The sequence below is a fragment of the Spinacia oleracea genome, chromosome 6, assembly GCF_020520425.1.
Source record: "Spinacia oleracea cultivar Varoflay chromosome 6, BTI_SOV_V1, whole genome shotgun sequence".
Lineage (NCBI taxonomy): Eukaryota > Viridiplantae > Streptophyta > Magnoliopsida > Caryophyllales > Amaranthaceae > Spinacia > Spinacia oleracea.
The window spans coordinates 115,769,371-115,787,783 of NC_079492.1; the positions used below are offsets into that span (position 1 = coordinate 115,769,371).

General features: G+C 36.1%; 2 protein-coding genes across 4 annotated transcripts; one reads left to right on the plus strand and one right to left on the minus strand.

Moving 5' to 3' along the window:
• Nucleotides 1-651: 651 nt before the first annotated feature.
• On the plus strand, nt 652-3,529 carry LOC110790919 (protein NUCLEAR FUSION DEFECTIVE 4). Of its 2 annotated transcripts, none has more exons than XM_021995676.2 (2): nt 652-2,702; nt 2,796-3,529. In XM_021995676.2, exons 1-2 carry the CDS (start codon nt 1,552-1,554, stop codon nt 3,217-3,219), a joined length of 1,575 nt encoding a protein of 524 aa, XP_021851368.2. In that variant the 5' UTR covers nt 652-1,551; the 3' UTR covers nt 3,220-3,529. The 2 variants fall into 2 exon arrangements, with proteins under 2 accessions (XP_021851368.2, XP_021851367.2); XM_021995675.2 differs by having other exon boundaries at nt 656-2,702; nt 2,793-3,529.
• An 8,732-nt stretch (nt 3,530-12,261) lies between these two features.
• LOC110790918 (putative tRNA pseudouridine synthase) lies at nt 12,262-18,155 on the minus strand. Of its 2 annotated transcripts, XM_021995673.2 has the most exons (8): nt 17,681-18,153; nt 17,544-17,576; nt 17,035-17,147; nt 16,791-16,939; nt 15,988-16,132; nt 15,114-15,545; nt 12,955-13,368; nt 12,262-12,653 (listed from the first exon to the last, which is right to left on the minus strand). In XM_021995673.2, the coding sequence occupies exons 1-8, from the start codon at nt 17,988-17,990 to the stop codon at nt 12,630-12,632; spliced, it is 1,620 nt and encodes a 539-aa protein (XP_021851365.1). In that variant the 5' UTR covers nt 17,991-18,153; the 3' UTR covers nt 12,262-12,629. The 2 variants fall into 2 exon arrangements, with proteins under 2 accessions (XP_021851365.1, XP_021851366.1); XM_021995674.2 differs by lacking the exons at nt 15,988-16,132; nt 16,791-16,939 and having other exon boundaries at nt 17,681-18,155.
• Between the last annotated feature and the right edge of the window lie 258 nt (nt 18,156-18,413).

Sequence of the window (18,413 nt, forward strand, 5' to 3'; positions counted from 1 at the left end):
TGTAAAAATGCGCATTCACATCGTGCTTGGAATTCAATAAACTCGAGATCAGGATCACACTAGAAATAATTATTTGAAAAGCAATCTGCGTAGTTAAATTGTTTTGCTTGTAATCAATTGCTTGTTGATTTAGTGGTGATTGGGGCTACACTTGGTAGGGAGAACCCGTGTTCGATTCCTCGCAACAACAATTGGGAGGGGACTGGAACCTAACCACCCAGAACTCACCCCCGAATCCGAATTAGTCCTGAGGGTGAACCGGGTGCTAACACCAAAAAAAAAAAAAAATTGTTTTGCTTGCAGTAAATTTAGTATGAACCTTTTATTGCATAGGCAATAAAAAAAGTGTCTGAATTACCAATTATATATTGTGTACATACTTCTTGTGGGCTATGCCACTGTAAATGTGATTATCCTACAAAGAAGCAACGTAAGTAGGAACATGAATTCACCATGTCTAAGAAGAATGTAAATTATCTTTTGAGGAAGAGCGTAAATTTTAAGATTTATTCTCGTTTTCTTTCAGTAACTAACAAGTTTAAACACAAGCCTTTATCTTCAAAAGTGTTTTAACATTTCCTTAATAGGCTAATCGACAATTTCGATGATCGATAGAGTTTTTACTCCTGTGTTTGTAGGTGCTTGACTATAAATGTATTTGTCTTCACACTTGTTTTGGATAATCTAACTAGGGTAATAGTTTTACATCATACTCATAATTAGTCCATTGAAAAGCCTCAATTACCGCTCTATATTCGACATTTATTACAGCCGGTTTTGTTACTCTTAATCAGCAAGTTTAGCCATGAAATTAGATTTCTTCCATTCATTACTGGGACCCCTAACCTATATGTGGGTGGTTCTCAATAATTAACCTTGCGGCATCTCATTATTCTGTCGACAGAGACAAATTATTAGTGGCAGAAACTCCTGTACGACGATTAGTCACACCTTTACTCTTTGGTGCAACGAGTTGGCTGGTCAGGAAAACTTGTTACATTGTTGAGAGAAGACACTTAAATTATAAGTTGAGTGAGACCAGTCACACTCGAGACTAGGTTGGACGGCTTTAAATCATGTTACGTTCATGGTCATGGGACGAGATTGGGAGTAGCAAAGTTACCCCCAACCCCAACCCCAACCCCAACCCCAACCCCAACCCCAACCCCAACCAAGAAAGGAATTTAAGTAGTTGTACATATTATTAGTAGTATATGGTATGCATGCACATCAAAATATTAATGCGTGTATATGATGATCACTACTCATGTATTTTCATCCATCATCAACATTAAAACTCAAGGTGGTGGTAGATACAAATCCACATTCTATTTCTTCTATCCACAATATATATTTTTGAGTTTTGTCCCAAACTGCAAACATATCTTTCTATAACTCCTTGTCTTTCATTCATTCGCGTCTTTTCCCTCTCAAAGCGGGCTCTTACACTCAAATTCTTCCTTTAAAGAAAGACAACAGGTTGATCAAATATCTGAGCTGAGTGATTGATATCGATTTTAGTCCAAGAAAAGTCAGTACAGTTACCTAGCCATGCCTCGAAGCACAGCTCTTCAATGGCTTAGCTTGGTAGGCATCATATGGCTTCAATCAGTTAACGGAACAAACTCAAATTTCCCTGCTTATTCTTCCCAGCTGAAGCAACTCCTCTCTCTATCTCAACTGCAACTCAACAACCTTGCACTTGCATCTGATGTTGGGAAACTCTTTGGTTGGTTGGCTGGCATTGCTGCCATTTACCTACCTTTATGGCTCGTCCTTTTAATTGGTTCTACTCTCGGCTTCATTGGCTATGGCTTGCAATATCTTTTCCTCACCCATTATATCACATTCCTTTCTTATTGGCATATCTTCTTTCTCACAGTTTTAGCAGGAAATGGTATTTGTTGGATCAACACAGTTTGTTACGTGGTTGCCATTAACAACTTTCCTTACCACAGACAGGCTGCTGTTGGTCTCACTACTAGCTATTTAGGGTTAAGTGCTGTAATTTATACAGCGGCTGTTGGTGCGTTTTCTTCTAAGCCTTCTCAAAGGGCTGAAGAATACATGCTTTTCAATTCTATCTTTCCTCTAGTAGTAAGTGTCATTGCTGCACCTTTTGTCCGGCATATTGATACTGGAAAGCCTAAAAAGGTTGAACATGGGTTTTTTGTTGTTCTGATGATAACAATAGCTACTGGTATATATGCTGTAACCAGTAGCTTGGGACCGATCTCAAGGAAGTCTTCACCATGGTTTAAAGTGGTTGGTTTAGGAGGCTGTTTAACAGCACTGTTAATAATTCCTATGGCAGAATTTATGGTTGGTATATTGGAAGAAAAATGTCATATAAACAGGGAAAGACGAGTATGTGATCTTACAACTGATGCTGATGAAGTGGATGATCATCAGGATGTTGAGAATCGAATTAAAGATCAGGATAATGATATTGTTGAAGGTAAGCAGGAGATTTGTGCCATGGAAGATATTGGTGTCAAGTTGATGCTGAAGAGACTGAATTTCTGGCTCTACTTTTTCACATACATTTCTGGTGCCACTCTTGGTTTGGTTTATCTGAACAACTTAGGACAAATAGCAGAGTCTCGAGGCTACGCTAGGACATCTTCTTTGGTCTCATTGGCTTCTGCATTCGTATTTTTTGGCCGTCTCTTGCCATCCATCCTAGACTATGCTTACTCAAGGTATGCTCCTACTACTAACAACCAACTCTTATATGTAAACTTATGCAAACTGGAAACAAGAAACTGATATTTAAGGTAAATTATGTTTAGCAGGAGCAAGTGCATGGTTCCAGGGCCGGCTACTATAGCAGTTGCAATGTTACCAATGGCAACAGCATTCTTTTTGCTGGTGATCAATGGAAGCAACCTTTCTCTTCATATCTGTACAGCAATTATAGGTTATTCTACAGGTGCAATCACTGCCATTTCTGTTACTACAACAACAGAGCTATTTGGACCGAACAATTTTGGAGTGAATCATAATGTTGTGGTGGCAAATATCCCTTTAGGTTCCTTCCTATTCGGAGGTTTAGCAGCACTTTTGTACCGAACACAAGGACATGAACATGGCAGATGCTTGGGTCTGCAATGTTATAGCATGACCTTCCTCATCTGGGGATCCCTTTGTTCTCTAGGAGTTGTCCTAGCTTTAGTACTTCATTTTCGTACTCGCAAATTCTATCTGCAAAGGTTGTAGAGGCAGAGTAGCATACATATACGTAGTATAGTTGTTATGCTTACTTACAAGGAGAAATACTAGGCAGCATTTTAGGATCTGTTGTCTTTTTGACAGCCCAAGATACTAGCTACCAGGTGCATGTATTTTTCTCTTGGCAGTTGCAGGGCTGTGTATACGTAGTAGAGTCACTAGATCGAGTCATAAAGTTCTTGCTTAATTTGACAAGATGTGTTAATACTAGCAAATGTAGGTGGATTATCAGTAGAGTTTCTGCATACATGATAATTCCATGACTTGAGGTTTCATCAGCTCTTTTTGTTTCTGGGTATATATCTTCTTCAATCTGTTTAATTTGGTAAACTGCCCACCCTTAATTCAGACCTGAAGACTAAGATAATCCTACAACTCTAGACTCCAGTAGTAATATACCAATCCAAATTCAGATTTCAGATATACTGAATGTCATTGGAATATTACGCTTTGATGCCTTTCCAACCACAATATCCAACTTTTCTTAGAAGCACAAATATTCTTATGCTCTCCTAAACACCAAGAATAGCGCTCCCAACAGCGCATACGTGGCATACACCTTGCATGTAGAGTGTCTATACACACCTTCATATGCGTACATGAAGAACACGCGATCCTCTGTGTGTGTGGCTGGAATCACTCTTCTCAATGATCTCAGGTGCACCACATAACATTTTCCATAGAAGAGAGAGAGAACAGAGAACCGATTACTAAAGTCTCTAATTCCTAAGCTAAATAAAACATTCCGGTTATATTCTTATAAGTTGTAACTAAGAATAATCAACACACAGGTTTCCTAGGAATATGGCAGGTAACATCATATAAAGTTCCACAGGCTGGAAAGCAAGTTAGCTGAGGGGCTTTAATTAACATACACATTTCCTAGGAATTGTTTGGAGAAATTAAATGAACTGTGAAATTCAATTTCGTTTAGACCTTAATTCTCATGTGAACCAAACAGACACTTACGCAAGTGCATAACCCTCAACCAGCCTGTCAATTACAATCACTAGTACTAAAAAATTAAAGCATGTCAAGGTAGTAGAAGAGGAACATTACACTTCTTATGACAAGTCAATATTCACATCTATGAAAGGTCCTTGTCCTTTTCTTGCCACTATTGTCCTTATCGGAGATCTTTATGTGACATCGTCTGGAATTCTAAAAAATGATATAGAGAGGGGGGAAAAAATATCAAAGTGTTGGTTTCAAAAAGACTTTCCTTTAACATCGTTTATGTAATATTGGAAGCGTGAACCAACATTTTGTAGACAGTGCAGTATAAATCCATAAATCAAGGTTTTTAAAGAAGATTTTTCTCTCCTAAGTTCAAAAATACCTACAGTACTTCTTTCCTCCTTCAAAAGATGTTTTCTGCTTTTTGTTTAAGTTCATCCTTTATAATCTTCTTACTTTAGCTTACTTTCAATTTTGGCAAAGAAAAACCCTTTTTTATCCTCGCTTACCCAATCACATGAGTCTTTTTATACTATTGAATAAAGTAGTATTCATATCTCCAAAAAAGAACATCTTTCTCTACCCTAATGGTAGAAAAGAAATCTATTTTCACTACTTCTCATTTTCATTTTCCGTTGGTATCCATTACTTGAGCAATAGGAAGATGTTTGAACAACGGAAGAAAAAATATTAGACTTAAAAGACAATCTGAAACTGATCCGACCCAAAAATAAGAGTGGCATATACCTCAAAAGAATGGAATATGTCATCTTCTATCATCACTATGGGAGCAATTTATGGTGAAAGTTTTTAAAGTTTGATATGAAAAATTGCATTGAGTAATATTTTAAGAATAGAGGAAGTACTACACAACAATAAAAATAGCTGAGGCTAACTTATAGCAATGAAATGGTATACTAGCCAAGAGTTCTAGAGAAGTAGATTGAATAATAACGTGGGAAAATGGATTAAGAACCATACACATAGTTAGGCTAGAGAGCTGTCCTTACGAAACAAGGCATTTGGAGGAGGTTATTCCCATTTATTGCATTCCAAATTGACATTTCCCAAATTTGTGCTTGTTTTTTCATGTACTTGGGGAATTGTCATTGGATCGACAACTTTTGAACCTAGCAACCCTAATAACTTGGGTTAATCACACTTTAAATTCAGTTGAAAATGTCATAGCAGGTGTAGGTAGTTTTCAATTAATTTTGGAAACATTTTGATGTGACCTTTTGCTATTAATTCCACATCGTGTATCTAGCCACATAACATGTACGGAATATATGGTGTACTACGGCCCAAAGAAGGTAACGTGGTTGCTCACCTTTTGGCTGAATATCGCTCTACGGGCCTATGGGGTTGGGTGATCATATTCTTACGTAGCCATAGTCTCACTGTTACTCAAACTAAAGCCTGCTATTTTCGAAATAACAAAAACACACCATCTCAACAAAGAGGTATGTCATTCATATTGTAAACCTATTATTAGAAGAAATTTTTTCTATCAATACCAAAATATTCACCTGCCTATAAGAGCAAACTTCACATAAACTTGCTGCAACTGTTGATTGAAACTAACTATACACTAAAGAGATGGTAATGGGAGTTTATATTTTAGTCAACTTAATTAGCTGAGTAGTTAGTTTTTTTAATTTGTTAATTGCTTCCTTAAAATAAGGATAATTAGTTAATAGGTACTCCGTAGTATTAGTGATAAAAATAAGATTACCTAAACCTTGTACGTACTCTTATTCATTCATATTACTCCCTCCCATTCTAAATATGTGTCCATTTTCCAAAAATAGTGTTCCCTTATAAGTGTCCACTTTCTATTTTTCAACATATACTTTTCCCACTTTTCCATACACTTTTCCCACTTTTCCACATACTTTTTCCACTTTTCTATAAATCATTATTAATTTTTCTTACACATTCTACACTTTTCTCACTTTTCAATCACCACATCCACTTTTATTTGTACTTTATCAATAAACAAATATCTACCTTTTCCTTTCCCAATTATCTACTTTATCAATAAACAATTATCTACTTTTTCCTTTCCAAAAAAAACATTCACAATCATTACCTCTTACACACAATTCAGTTTTATTAAATCCCGCGTAAAAGTCCAAAGTGGACACTTATTTAGGAACGGAGGAAGTACAATAAACAAGATGTAGTCAGAGAGTTTTCCTGAGTTGCCATTAATGGAAATTATCAAAGCTCCATCTTCTTGCTTTCTACTCCCTCCGTCTCTTTTTGTTTTTTACGTTTTCCTTTTTGGGTATTTCAAAATGTTCTTTACATTTCCTTTTATATTATCACATAAATGACTTAGTATTCTATCAAAATTTGTGTCCAATTATTATTTTAACCAATTAAATTCATTGGATCATTTAATCTCTCACACTTTTCCATTGGGACATTAAATTTTTCTCATTTCCCAATATCAGAATTTTGATAAAAGTGAAAACATTATAAATAAACGTAATTTATATTGTTTAAATAAAAAAAATGAGGAATGTCGATGCAAATTAATTAATCGTTAAAACGCGTGAAAAATGTCAAACGTAAAAAAAACAAAAAGAGACGGAGGGAGTAAATCACGAATTCTGACACTTAATTATGTAGAATCATCCTTACTTGTTTTTTCCAGCCGATAAATAATGTTTGGTTACCCATACTGGTTTTCTTAAGTTCCTAACATCCTATCCTATGTCTCACACATCTTTTGTTCCAAAGGGGAATTGACAAACAATGATGGACGTCTAAGTTCTACATCTTCCTTCTATTCCTATCCAAGCAAATCCTTATATATATTGACAAACAATGAAGGGGTTTAATTCTCGTAGGGATTCAATGTAAAATTCTAAGTGTTGCAACTTGCAACTACAAAAATGAAACAAGTATTGTCCGTGGAAATTTTATCGACTTGTGACATGGATATCTCCCTAAATACTTGGATATCTCCAACGTCATTGTGATGGCTAGTGACATCATGCTAAAAGACCTCTGTTCCTCTTAATTCCTTTTGGGCCACAGGCTACAGGCCCACACGTTTATGGGGGGCCTAAAAGAGTAAAAGATAGGTCCAACAAACATAAAAGCCGTCAGATAGGTTATACACTTTTACTATTGTAGCCCTGTAGGCATACAACACTTAACATTAAATTAACAAAGGGTTTATGCATGTTGCATGCATCATTAATCCATGATACACCACACTCTTGCATGCATATTACATGCCTATCATATATAGAAACCACAGAAATATTTGTTTGATGAATATGAAAACACCAAATATAGAAAATATGAAAGTTGATTGAATGATATTTGTAATTCAATTGGTCCTAGTTTTTGTCCTGAACAGTCTATGTCTATGGCCCTATTCGGCGGTATTTTTTCAAGTAGAGAGAATTTTAAGTCAATCAAAAATATTTCTATAGGTTAAAAAGACAATGCTTGTGAAGTAATTTTTTGGAGGGAGGCATAACGTCGGAGTAATTCACTTGTTAGTTAACCCGAACATTTTACACCTTTTCTAACCTCTAACAACTTACATGTACTTAAGTTGTAAGTTGTAACGCTACTAGACTATTACAATACAATTGCTGAAAAGGAACTCTATCGACCGCCCATTTGTTATTTTCTCCCAAAACTTGTCAATAACCATTTCACAACCGTCCAGCAAGCCCATTGGTCACTATCAAAGATAGGTTTTTTGGTGGGAGCCTTCAATTATATGTAGTTTCTTGGTTGCTATTAGATGAAATTGGTTGAGGGCTTCTCTTGTGTAAATTTCAATTTTGATTGTCTTTTTTTAAAAGAAGAAAAACATTATTAAAACTGTACAAAGTAAAATTATAAGTAAATCAAGAGGACAATGTGTAATTAAATTATACGGAGTGTTCCGGTGTTGAAGTTGATAGAACAATGAGCTTCGAATGAAGGCCCTTTCGAGTGTGTTGAAAACCTTGCTAGCTTGAATGAGTAATGTCCGAATTCACCTGCACAAAGACAAAGTTACTAGCCTCGGGGTGTTTTCGAGGAAAGCCCCTCCGATGCCTAAGTAAGAACGATGCTCGGATTTTAGAGAGAGAAGTTCTCTAGAGAGTAGTCTAAGGCGATAAATTGGACATACCTTGAGGTGTGAGCCTTGGCGGCCTATTTATAGTGTTTGTGTAATAAATGTCCACATAGGTCATTTATTGTTTGGTGGGCCTTGGGCCTTGCTGGCTAAACAACCTTTTTGGAGTGTTTGTGAGTTTGATGTTGTTGTATTGAGCCATTGGGCTTTTGACTTAGTGGCCAAATTGAAAGCCAATTGGGAGCCCAAACACGGAGTATGAAGTATATCTCTAGTAGGAGTAATTTGGGAAAGCCGCAACCACCTTAGAGTCGGCTTAGACCATATAGAAGCTAATAAAGTTACTCTTTCCTCTCTACTTTTAGTTAACATAACAAAGCAAGGTTTGTTTGAGTTATGCCAAATGAAGCAAATGTTTGGCTCTAGTCACTAGTCCTAAGTAGAGAAAAAAAAAACACTTTTCTAACAGTGCCCGCTCTCTTTTTTAGAGGAGTATGTCTCATGTGAAACCGCCATATGCGTAAGATTATTGATGTCAGCATAAAAAATTAAAATATAATTATTTGGCTAGAAATTATAACTATTTGATTGGAAAGTATAACTAATAATAGTAGAATAACTATTTGATTAAAAATAATTCTGTAAAAGTTTGTCTTATACATAAGACCATCTTATACTTCCTCTGTTTCATAAATATCACACCATGGTTGATTTTTACTCCTCTAACACATTACTTTGACTCTTAATATCTCAAATCGTGTGTAAGTAAAAATTATAAAAAATGATATTTAGAATATATATCCATGCGAATCTAAAATGACCCCACATGACTACAATTTTCTTGCGTATGAATCACAAAAAATGACCAAAATCGTAGCATGGATAGTGTAAAAAACCAAATGGTGTAATATTTACGGAACAGATAAAGTATACGTTTTTGTATATTGAGCAAGCTCTATGAAACGTAATTACAACTCCCAAGTTGCATGTGTGATTACATTTCATAAAGCTTGTTCAAGCAAGTGCTAGTGTTGAAATGTTGATACCAAAAACATACGTTCTCTCCACCCCTAAATAATGGGTCACTTTCTAGATTTAGTAACTTAATTACGGAGTACAAACTTTCCCATACTACTCTTTACCAAAAATTCCAAAAATGATGGGATGGAGGTTCTCCCCTCCTTGTTTTCACTTATTTCAAATCTAATAAGATAATACGAAGTATAAGATAATACGAAGTATAAGATAATACTTCCTCTGTTTTGATATAGTTGCAACACTTCCCTAAAATGGAAAATGTCACAATAGTTGCAACACACTTAAATTGAAAACATTTTTGGAAAAATTACTTTAAATAATCAACATTTCGACGATTTTCCGTTAATACTCCAACCTTTGAATTATTATCTAATAATCCAACCTTTATACCCCATTAACTTTTATTGAACCCAAGTGACTTGAAACCGGCTAGAAAGGTCACTTTTTCTTTCCCTTAATGCGTCTTCTTCCTCCTTCATCTAGTTCTTCTGACTCCATAGTCCATAGCCTTCCTTCCTCCAACCCACCATCATCATCATCAGTTCGTCACCAATAAGACCAAACCCTCCTACCACCCTCCACGCTAAAACACTAACAACACAACCACCACCCTTCACTAAAACTGCCCCTCTTATTAAAAAGAAGTTCAATCTTTTTTATCTTTGTAAGTTAAAGATCCCTGCCTTCAATTGCCTTGTATTTTTGCGAATTTTCTATCAAGAAATAGATCACTAACTTTAGGTTAAACCACCTATTTAGCAAACACTATACACCATTGTCGCTCATGTGTGTTCTACTAATGGTCTTCTATTTCATAACTACTCCAATTTTAAATAAAAAGGGGGAAAATAAAATTAAGGTTAATCAAACAAAAACTGAGCCTTCTTTTTATCTGCAACACCATCAAATCATGCAATTTTCAGATGCAAATTAGCCTTTTATAAAATGGTGGTTGGCTGAGGGGAGGAGATAATTAAGGGGGTCTGCTGGGGGAGGAGAGAAACAGGTGGTGGATTTCGGTTGGGAGGTACGTTGAGTTTCCAAAAAAAAGAAAAAAAAATTATTAAAGCTAAGTCTTCACTAGAGAATGGTGAAGGAAGATGATGAAGTGGGGGTGAAGGAAGATGATGAAGAAGGGGTGAAAAAGACCAGAGAAAGAAAAGAAATAGGAATAAGGGATTTTTTTAAAGATTCACCTGAGAAATGGGACCCATCCGAACTTTTTTAACAATTACATGCCACGTCATCAATTATTACCGGCTAAACCTGTAAGGAGCAATAAAAGTTAAAGGGGTATAAAGGTTAGATTAATAGATAATAATCAAAAGGTTGGATTAATTTTGGAAAATCGCTTAAATGTTGGATTATTAAAAGTAATTTTCCCTAACATTTTTTACCCAAAGTTACAACTTTACACATAAGATTAAGTAAGTAATGTGACTAAAGTGGTTGTGGCCCATTTCTTAAATACCGTGTAGAGGGGTATGTTGCAACAATAAAGAATCGGAGGAAGTATAAGATAAGGTAAAATAAGGGTCAATAAGATAATACTTCGTATTTGATAGTTTAGGGCCCATACGATAAAATAATATATGATAAGTACAATAGTTACATTTCAAAACTCCAATAATGGTCAATAATATAGAATAAGATAATAGCTAATAAGTTCAAATAGTATAATATAAGGTTAATAAGATAAGATAAGTTAATAGCCAATAAGTGAAATGCAGGTGAAGGGAACACCGGAGTCGTGGAGATGTTAGATGTAGAGTCTTAAAGAGTAAAGGATAATAATGTTCTTTTGCAGGAGGTTTTATATATGCTTCTATATTTAGATCTTGTCAAAAGCTAGGGAAGAAGATTTGCTATAAATTGTGAGATCTCAACAGTGTTTGTCTTAAAAGTTTGTACCTTCAGCTATAGAAGATATATCTTCATGGAAGCCCTCCAAGAATTTATTTTGGGAAGCAGAGAGTTTTGAGTAACACGTAGGTATACAGAACATTCAAGCCATTGCTACGAGTAGAAACAGAAATGATCAGGTCGGACATCTCTAGTTACGAACTAAAGGATGTTTAGTTGTTCTTAGAAGTTAGAACAATGTTTGTATTTGAGTCGAGAGAACTGGCCATAATTCAAGTTTTCACCAAATGAAGGGTGACCCCTTTAACAAAAATCTAATTACTTAATAGCAAAGCCCTTGAAAATCAAGGTTAGTAGGATGCTCCAAGTATAATGCCATATAGCAGGCGCCTTATAGAATACAAAATGTGAAGATACAGTAGATCTTCTGACCCTATGAACAAGAAGTTGGTCATTACTTATCCTCGGTATACAGGCTTTACATTAGCATGACTGCTTGAGAAACGCAAAATCTAGCAATTTCAGTCAGGAAACTTAGGGTGTGTTCTATTCATCTAATTTTCACTTATTTTTTCTGAACTTATTTTTTCTGAATTTATCTTATCTGAACTTATCTTATCTGAACTTATCTGAACTTATTAAAACTTATCAAAACTTAATTTAGTTATAAATTTTACTTGACCAGCCCTTATTTTTCTTGAACTTATATTATAAGAACTTAAATGGGATTATTTTTCCTGAAACAAGTGGAAATAACGTGAAAGGAACACAGTCTTACTGCTATGTATTTGAGGATCTTAGTCTGTGTAGTTGACAACCAAAAAACCAAATACAGAAGTCGACTGGGTTTCTCATAATTCCTTTCAGGAGCATGCTAATGTAGATTGGGCAATCACAAAAAGTGCATTAGGTATATTGAGCCCTAGGTATTTTGAATTTTTAATCCAAAGAACCTAAAACAAAGCATAATATATGCACAATTGCAACTGTCAAACAACAAATTCACTCTACATGGTAGCACAGAGAACAAGCAAAATTAATTTAGATGACAACGAAACCAAAAATACAACATAAGTCTGTAAGACCAATACCAAGTAGAGACTCCATTATGTTCGAAATGGTGTTTAAATGAATGCAAGAGAACACTGAGCTGACAAGTTATATTTACGGTGATAATAAAAAATTCATCAAAATTAATATAGACAAGAGGGGAAAAAAAAAAGCTCAATCTTCAGTTACAACAAATTGATTATAAGCCATGTACCATTTTGCATAACCCAGTAGCAGAAGAAAATGTTTAATGCTAAGCAACAGACATACTAGGAAAGAGAACGAAAATCAGTGAATTCACCTGCAGGTTGCAGGAAGATGCTTATGCTTAACAATGCTCCAGATAGGCTAGCACCATCACTTGTCAAATTTTGAATTGTTATATATTCATCTCATATCATTCATCTAATGCTCCAGGTTTCTGCAGGTAAGCATATATATCAAAATGTCATACTGATGAGTACATGGAATATTCAGACTCAGCTAAATATCTGCTATTGCTCAGAGGGATGTCCACTACAATATAACATCCCCAGCTATATAAAAATAATGAGCTATAATTGACTTTTTAGATCAAATCTTACCAACTGTGATCATTAATTTGTCAAAGTACTTACAGTTATACATCATTGCTAATATTAACTTTTAAAACTTTTATAAGACTGTAAATTTGACAGTTGAGAAATAGCAATGAATTTGAATAAATAAAATGAAAACCTTACCCTTCTAGAAATAATCCTATTTGGAAATTCTTCATTCCACGCATTCCAGGCATTTCTGACTTCATCCAACTCCGATTCTAGTATGCTCGCATTAGCATCCAGAATCTCAATCCATTCCTTCCAGGGAGACTTATGAGGGTCCAAAAACTTAGAAACCTGAGGTACCAGTACAGTTACATAGAACTTATCTACTTCCTTTTTAATTTCTTCAGAATCAGCTAAGGTCTGCATCTCTGGCCTTTTTTTATTTCCAGGAAGTTTCCTCAATCTAAAGTCATTTCCTCTTAAAAATAAACCTTCTGATGGAGCAATAGGTAGGACAATTCTCGAGAATTTGTTGAGTGACAACATTAGAATATCTCTGGGAAACAATCCACGTTTAACAGCTATAGCGGTGCCAACCATTTTGCGGATCTGTCCAATTTACAACAATTACGAGCTTAGGGGTTATAGTGATTGAAATAACTTAAAATGAAATCAAATTTGGAAAAATAACAAAGCAACCCAGCCAAGAATTTATACCAATGACGCCACTTACAGAGAAAGTATGTTAGACAGAATTATCAAAGAAGCTGGAAGAAACATATATATCCTCCCTCCAACCAGTAAAATATCCGGTATAAAAGAGAGAAAAAGGTTGAGAAATAAAGCGGAAGTGCTAGTATATTGCCAAATCTCAAGTCTGTTTAAACTACTCATGAGTAGAACTTATCCAAGGAAAAATAGACAACAAACAGAGTACACAAAATTGTCTATTTAAATGCATCACGTTGGTCCTACATTTCAAACACGTATGAGATTTCTCTTAGAAGTGGCATAGTGGAATTACATGTAAATGTATAACAGCTAAATCACATGGAGCAAGTATCTATTGACACCTAAATTACGATCCAAAAGGAATGTGCTAGAAAACTATACTGTATTGCTAAAACTGGACATAGGCCAACCACCCACCAAGTCAAAACCAATCAATGAGTTAAAGTTGCGGACAAACTTGCATGATGTTGTGCCTTTCCTTGAACCTGCAATCTCAATGAAGTAGAATAAGCCCCCAACAATCAAGTCGATCCATAACCATAATAACGACAACAATATCGAAGCCTTAATCCCAGTGATGGTGTCGGCAACATGAACCAAGGTTTTATCTCCTATGCTCGTCAACCATGAGGTCCATGATCCTGTTCCTCCATTCCTTTCTACATTCCTGCAAAAAGAAAACTTCTTCGTTTCATTCTTAACTCCTTCCATCCAAGTCATCTTCGGTCTCCCTCGGCTTCTTCTAAGATCCCCATGATCCCAACCTCCATATTCCTTACTGGTGCATCTTCTGTTCCCTACATCCCAGACTACAAGCGTTTCCAGCATAGGCTGCATCTACATGAACCCACATATTGTATTCCTTTGCAACATCGCAAAGCGGGCCCACCTCGTCTACGGCCGCAGTGGAAGTGGCCCCCACGGTGGCGACAAGGAAAAGAGGAATAAAGCCGGCGTTGACATCGGCTTCAATGGTGGCTCTTAGTGAATCTCCCCTTAGTGAAAAAGCATGAGTCTTTGTAGTCTTGATAGTACGGAAGTTATTAGGAGAAATTCCGGCAATTTTAGCGGACTTGAAGAAAGAGCAGTGAGTTATGGTTGTTAAGATGGCTTCACATGTAGTTCCCATCATAACACCACCACCGCCGCCATCCCAGACCATTGCAGTTGGTCCACTCAATATCAGCAACTCCTCTTCATATTTAATTCTATACTTGTAACCATAACCACTTATATTATACCTAAGATACACAAGAAATCCAGCAGCAATCTACCTACTCACCAGCTCACCGCATCATCCTACCTTATCTCAAATCTCAACAGCTGAAATATGTTCTGAAAACAAATCCGATTTATACATCCTACCATCCATTGCTTATAAGATGTTGACTAATGGGGATAAATCACACTTTGTCACCTAGACCAAAAGATCAATGAACTCTATAACCTACAATATATTTCCAAGTTTCTAACAATATAATATCTTATATTTGCAACCTGGTACAGACTACAGACTACAAATAAAAGATATACGTAGGAATGTAGGATAATGAAAACATCTGGTTAACTTACCCAAAAAAACCTCTGCTTAACAGAAATAAAGGCAATTAACGGAGGCTTACTTGATGCAACATGAAAGACTCTCCACATATCGAGAGCTCCACAAAACCCATTTCAAGTGACTGATCCAACTTGCCACAAGAACACTGAAATATCTTTCTCCAGTGAGCAGCACTGAGCTTGTCCGCATCATCACGCTCGTGAAGCCATCTAGCTTTAATAACAGAAGAATTTTTCTTTTCTGACTCATCACCATGGCTATCTTCAGAATCAAACACCTCATCAAGATCACTGTCGTCTGGCAAATCAGTGATCAGTTCTTCATCACATAATGCATCTGCATCATCAACCGAGGACTGAAAATCGTCATTATTTTCCTCTACCTCTGCAAGTGGCAGCTTATTAGATTTTTTGTGTCTTCTATTTGCACGTCCTTTTAGCGGCCTTCTTCGATATTTTGATCTGGCTGTATAATTATGATAAGGATATTCTCCCTGCAAAAGGCATCTAGAAACAGTTAAGTAACGAAACTTGTGTATATCAGCCAAGAAAACCAGTAATTTTACTGTAAGCAACCAAAAGCATTTATAGTCCCGTTAAAAATGAAGCCGTTTCTAACAAACAGAGAGTAGCATGCATAATGAAAATAAGCAAGTATACATGACTTTAAATTTGTCCATTATAGATATTCTATAATGAAGAATTTCATGTTTTCAACTATTACAGAGTTAACAGAACCACTATAAACAAAAAGAAAATCATATAACATGGAAGAACATCCCCGATTCCCTGTCTTATTTTACATGATAACTCATTACAGTGTAGATGTGGTTTATTCATTATTTAACCTTGTCTGGATCCAGTATGAGCCAAAAAAATCAAATGAAGAAACTGACTGTCGCAGATGATAAGTAGAAATGATACAAAGAGAGATACCTCGAAATTATTTAGAATCTCATTGAAGTCTTTTATATGATAATCAATTTCAGCAGTGGAGGAGTGACTTGTTATTCCAATAACTTCAGCCGGAAGAAGGTATGCATAATTCCGGACATGACATTCCCGTCGAGGATCAAAACTCCTAACGAAATGAGATTAGGAAGTATTGAGACAGATGTTTATGTTGTTTAGTTTGATATGCATATGCAGTTTCCTAACACACTTTAATATGTACACAAACATAGGGGGGGGAAAGTTCATGAATAGGCATATACTTTACTTCATTGGAAATCAAGCATCAATGCATCCACTGCAAAGTTTTCCAAAATCATGGGATAGAAGGGGAATTGAGAAGGAGAGGGAAGAGGAAGGGTGGGAAGGAGTACCTAGTACCCTTTCATTTTTCTTCCAAATGGTTCATTGAAAGGCGAAGGAAAATAGTTCCTTCATATTCCCTTTCCCATTCAAATATCCAAACAAAGGGGAAATGGATTCATAACTTTCCCATCACTCCCACCTCCCTCCATATACACTACAAGTCTACAGAGGAATAAGCTTCAAGAATGACTACATATTCGAAACGATAAGGAGAAAAATCTATTGAATTGCTGATGCCCCGTAGATAGTGTTCAATTAGGAATTTGCACTTATTCATTGCAGTCTTGATTGCATTGAAGGTGAGAATCAAATTGTTAAATGAGATGCACAGAATTTATACACATGAGAAAATTTGTGTAAAAGGATATAGAGTGATTGAGTCAAAGATTTGCTGCTAAATGCAAGAAGAGTGAGCACATTACCTTTGAGAAGGTAAAATACTAAACACTCTTATATCATTAGGGAGATGCTGGTTAACGTGGTCTGCAAGAACGAGACCATTAGGGTCATTCATCCACGCATAATCAGGAATTTCCATTTTCAAAGATATCATCGTGGCAAGTGAATGAACCTAGAAAACAACCAACAAAAACAACTCCACAATTTTTAACCCATTGCATTGTTTAGAAAGGAGGAGTGACTGAAGGTGAAATGTTTCAAGCTTACTCCTTTATCGGTTCGGCTACTTCTTGCCCAGGCAATTTTGTTCAAGTTACCAAAATTGGTGTCGTTGATGGCACCGGCTTGGTAAAGGGCATTCTCCAAAGCTTCTTCAATGGCTACAATTAAGAAAGTGCAGCAGTTTAGGAAGCTAAAATTGACAGTTCAACGTCTCCAGCAGTTGTACTGTAAATCTGTAATTAACAAAGATACACATTCCACTGATCGCGGGGCGGTTGTAGACTCGTAGTGACTGAGGGGTCGAAATGACACCCAAAATCCAACATCCCAGCAATTTTGCAACTAGTAACAAACTAACAACAGGTAACAAACAACTCTATAAACAGTTAAACACTTCTCTGGATCACATTGTTATGGTTTTAAATCTCAATCCCTTGAATCAAATGCATTAAGACTGATAAATTCTATAGAAATTCGATCAACATTCAATCAAAACACAATGAACAAGAATATGCAGAACAAAAACAAAATTAAGATAAAGGAAATAAACTTACTGGGAATGTTATCCTCTTGTTGTTTCTGCAAGCCTAATAAAACACAAAACAAAGACAAATTTGAATTTTTGTTTATAAATTATACCGATTAATTACGAACATTTGAAAGGGAATATGAGAGAGAAGGGTGAGATGACCTTTGTAGTTGGAACCAACATAACCAACGCGCATGACAACTTTCTTCTTTCGGAAAGATTCCCATTTCGAAGGAGAAGCGACTGATTCATGAATCTGGGGTTGAATTTGGGGTTCATGAGTTTGAGTAGAATCAGAAATTGAAGGTGATGATGAAGTAGTGGAGTAATGGGCAAGTAGCTTTATATTCAATTGGGTTTTATGCTTATAGATAGAAATATTCCATGGATATGAAAAGGGTTTGAGTCTGCCATAATTATTACCAGTTCTCCACGGAGTTGTCAATGGCAGACGCAGAGACCATGCCGCCATTTTTGCAGTTCTAGTGATACACTGATAGACCAGGCACTGCAAATGAAGTACACCGCAAGTATATCCAAACCAAGGCTTGGCTACAAAGTGGCTACAACGCCTACAAGGCTCCGGATGACCGAGGGCAGTAGGCCGTGCCTCGTGTTGGGGCTGTGGGCTTAGAGAGGTTTTTTTTTTTTTTTTTTTTTTTTTTTTTAAGGAAAGATAAACGAAAGTTAGGATAGGCTTCTCTCAAGACTATATCCTAACTTATCTAGAGATATAAACGTCGTTCTCTCTCTCCCTCCTCTCCCTCTCTCAAACCCTAGCCTCCTTACTTCCTCCTTGTGCGAGGATTGTTCTCCCTCGAAAGATAGGGTTTTTCTTCTCCTTTTAGGGAGAATTTTCTTAGGTTAGAGGATCCTATATTTCTGGTGTCAAGGG

Bases quoted from the DNA above. Each gene is read 5' to 3' on its own strand.
- LOC110790918 (XM_021995673.2), bottom strand. From the start codon at position 17,990: ATGGCGGCATGGTCTCTGCGTCTGCCATTGACAACTCCGTGGAGAACT. The intron at 16,940-17,034 runs GTAAGCTTGAAA...GTTGTTTTCTAG, and splicing joins GTAGCCGAACCGATAAAGGA to GTTCATTCACTTGCCACGAT. The intron at 15,546-15,987 runs GTATCTCTCTTT...TGCCTTTTGCAG, and splicing joins AGATTCTAAATAATTTCGAG to GGAGAATATCCTTATCATAA.
- LOC110790919 (XM_021995675.2), top strand. From the start codon at position 1,552: ATGCCTCGAAGCACAGCTCTTCAATGGCTTAGCTTGGTAGGCATCATA. The intron at 2,703-2,792 runs GTATGCTCCTAC...AATTATGTTTAG, and splicing joins CTAGACTATGCTTACTCAAG to CAGGAGCAAGTGCATGGTTC.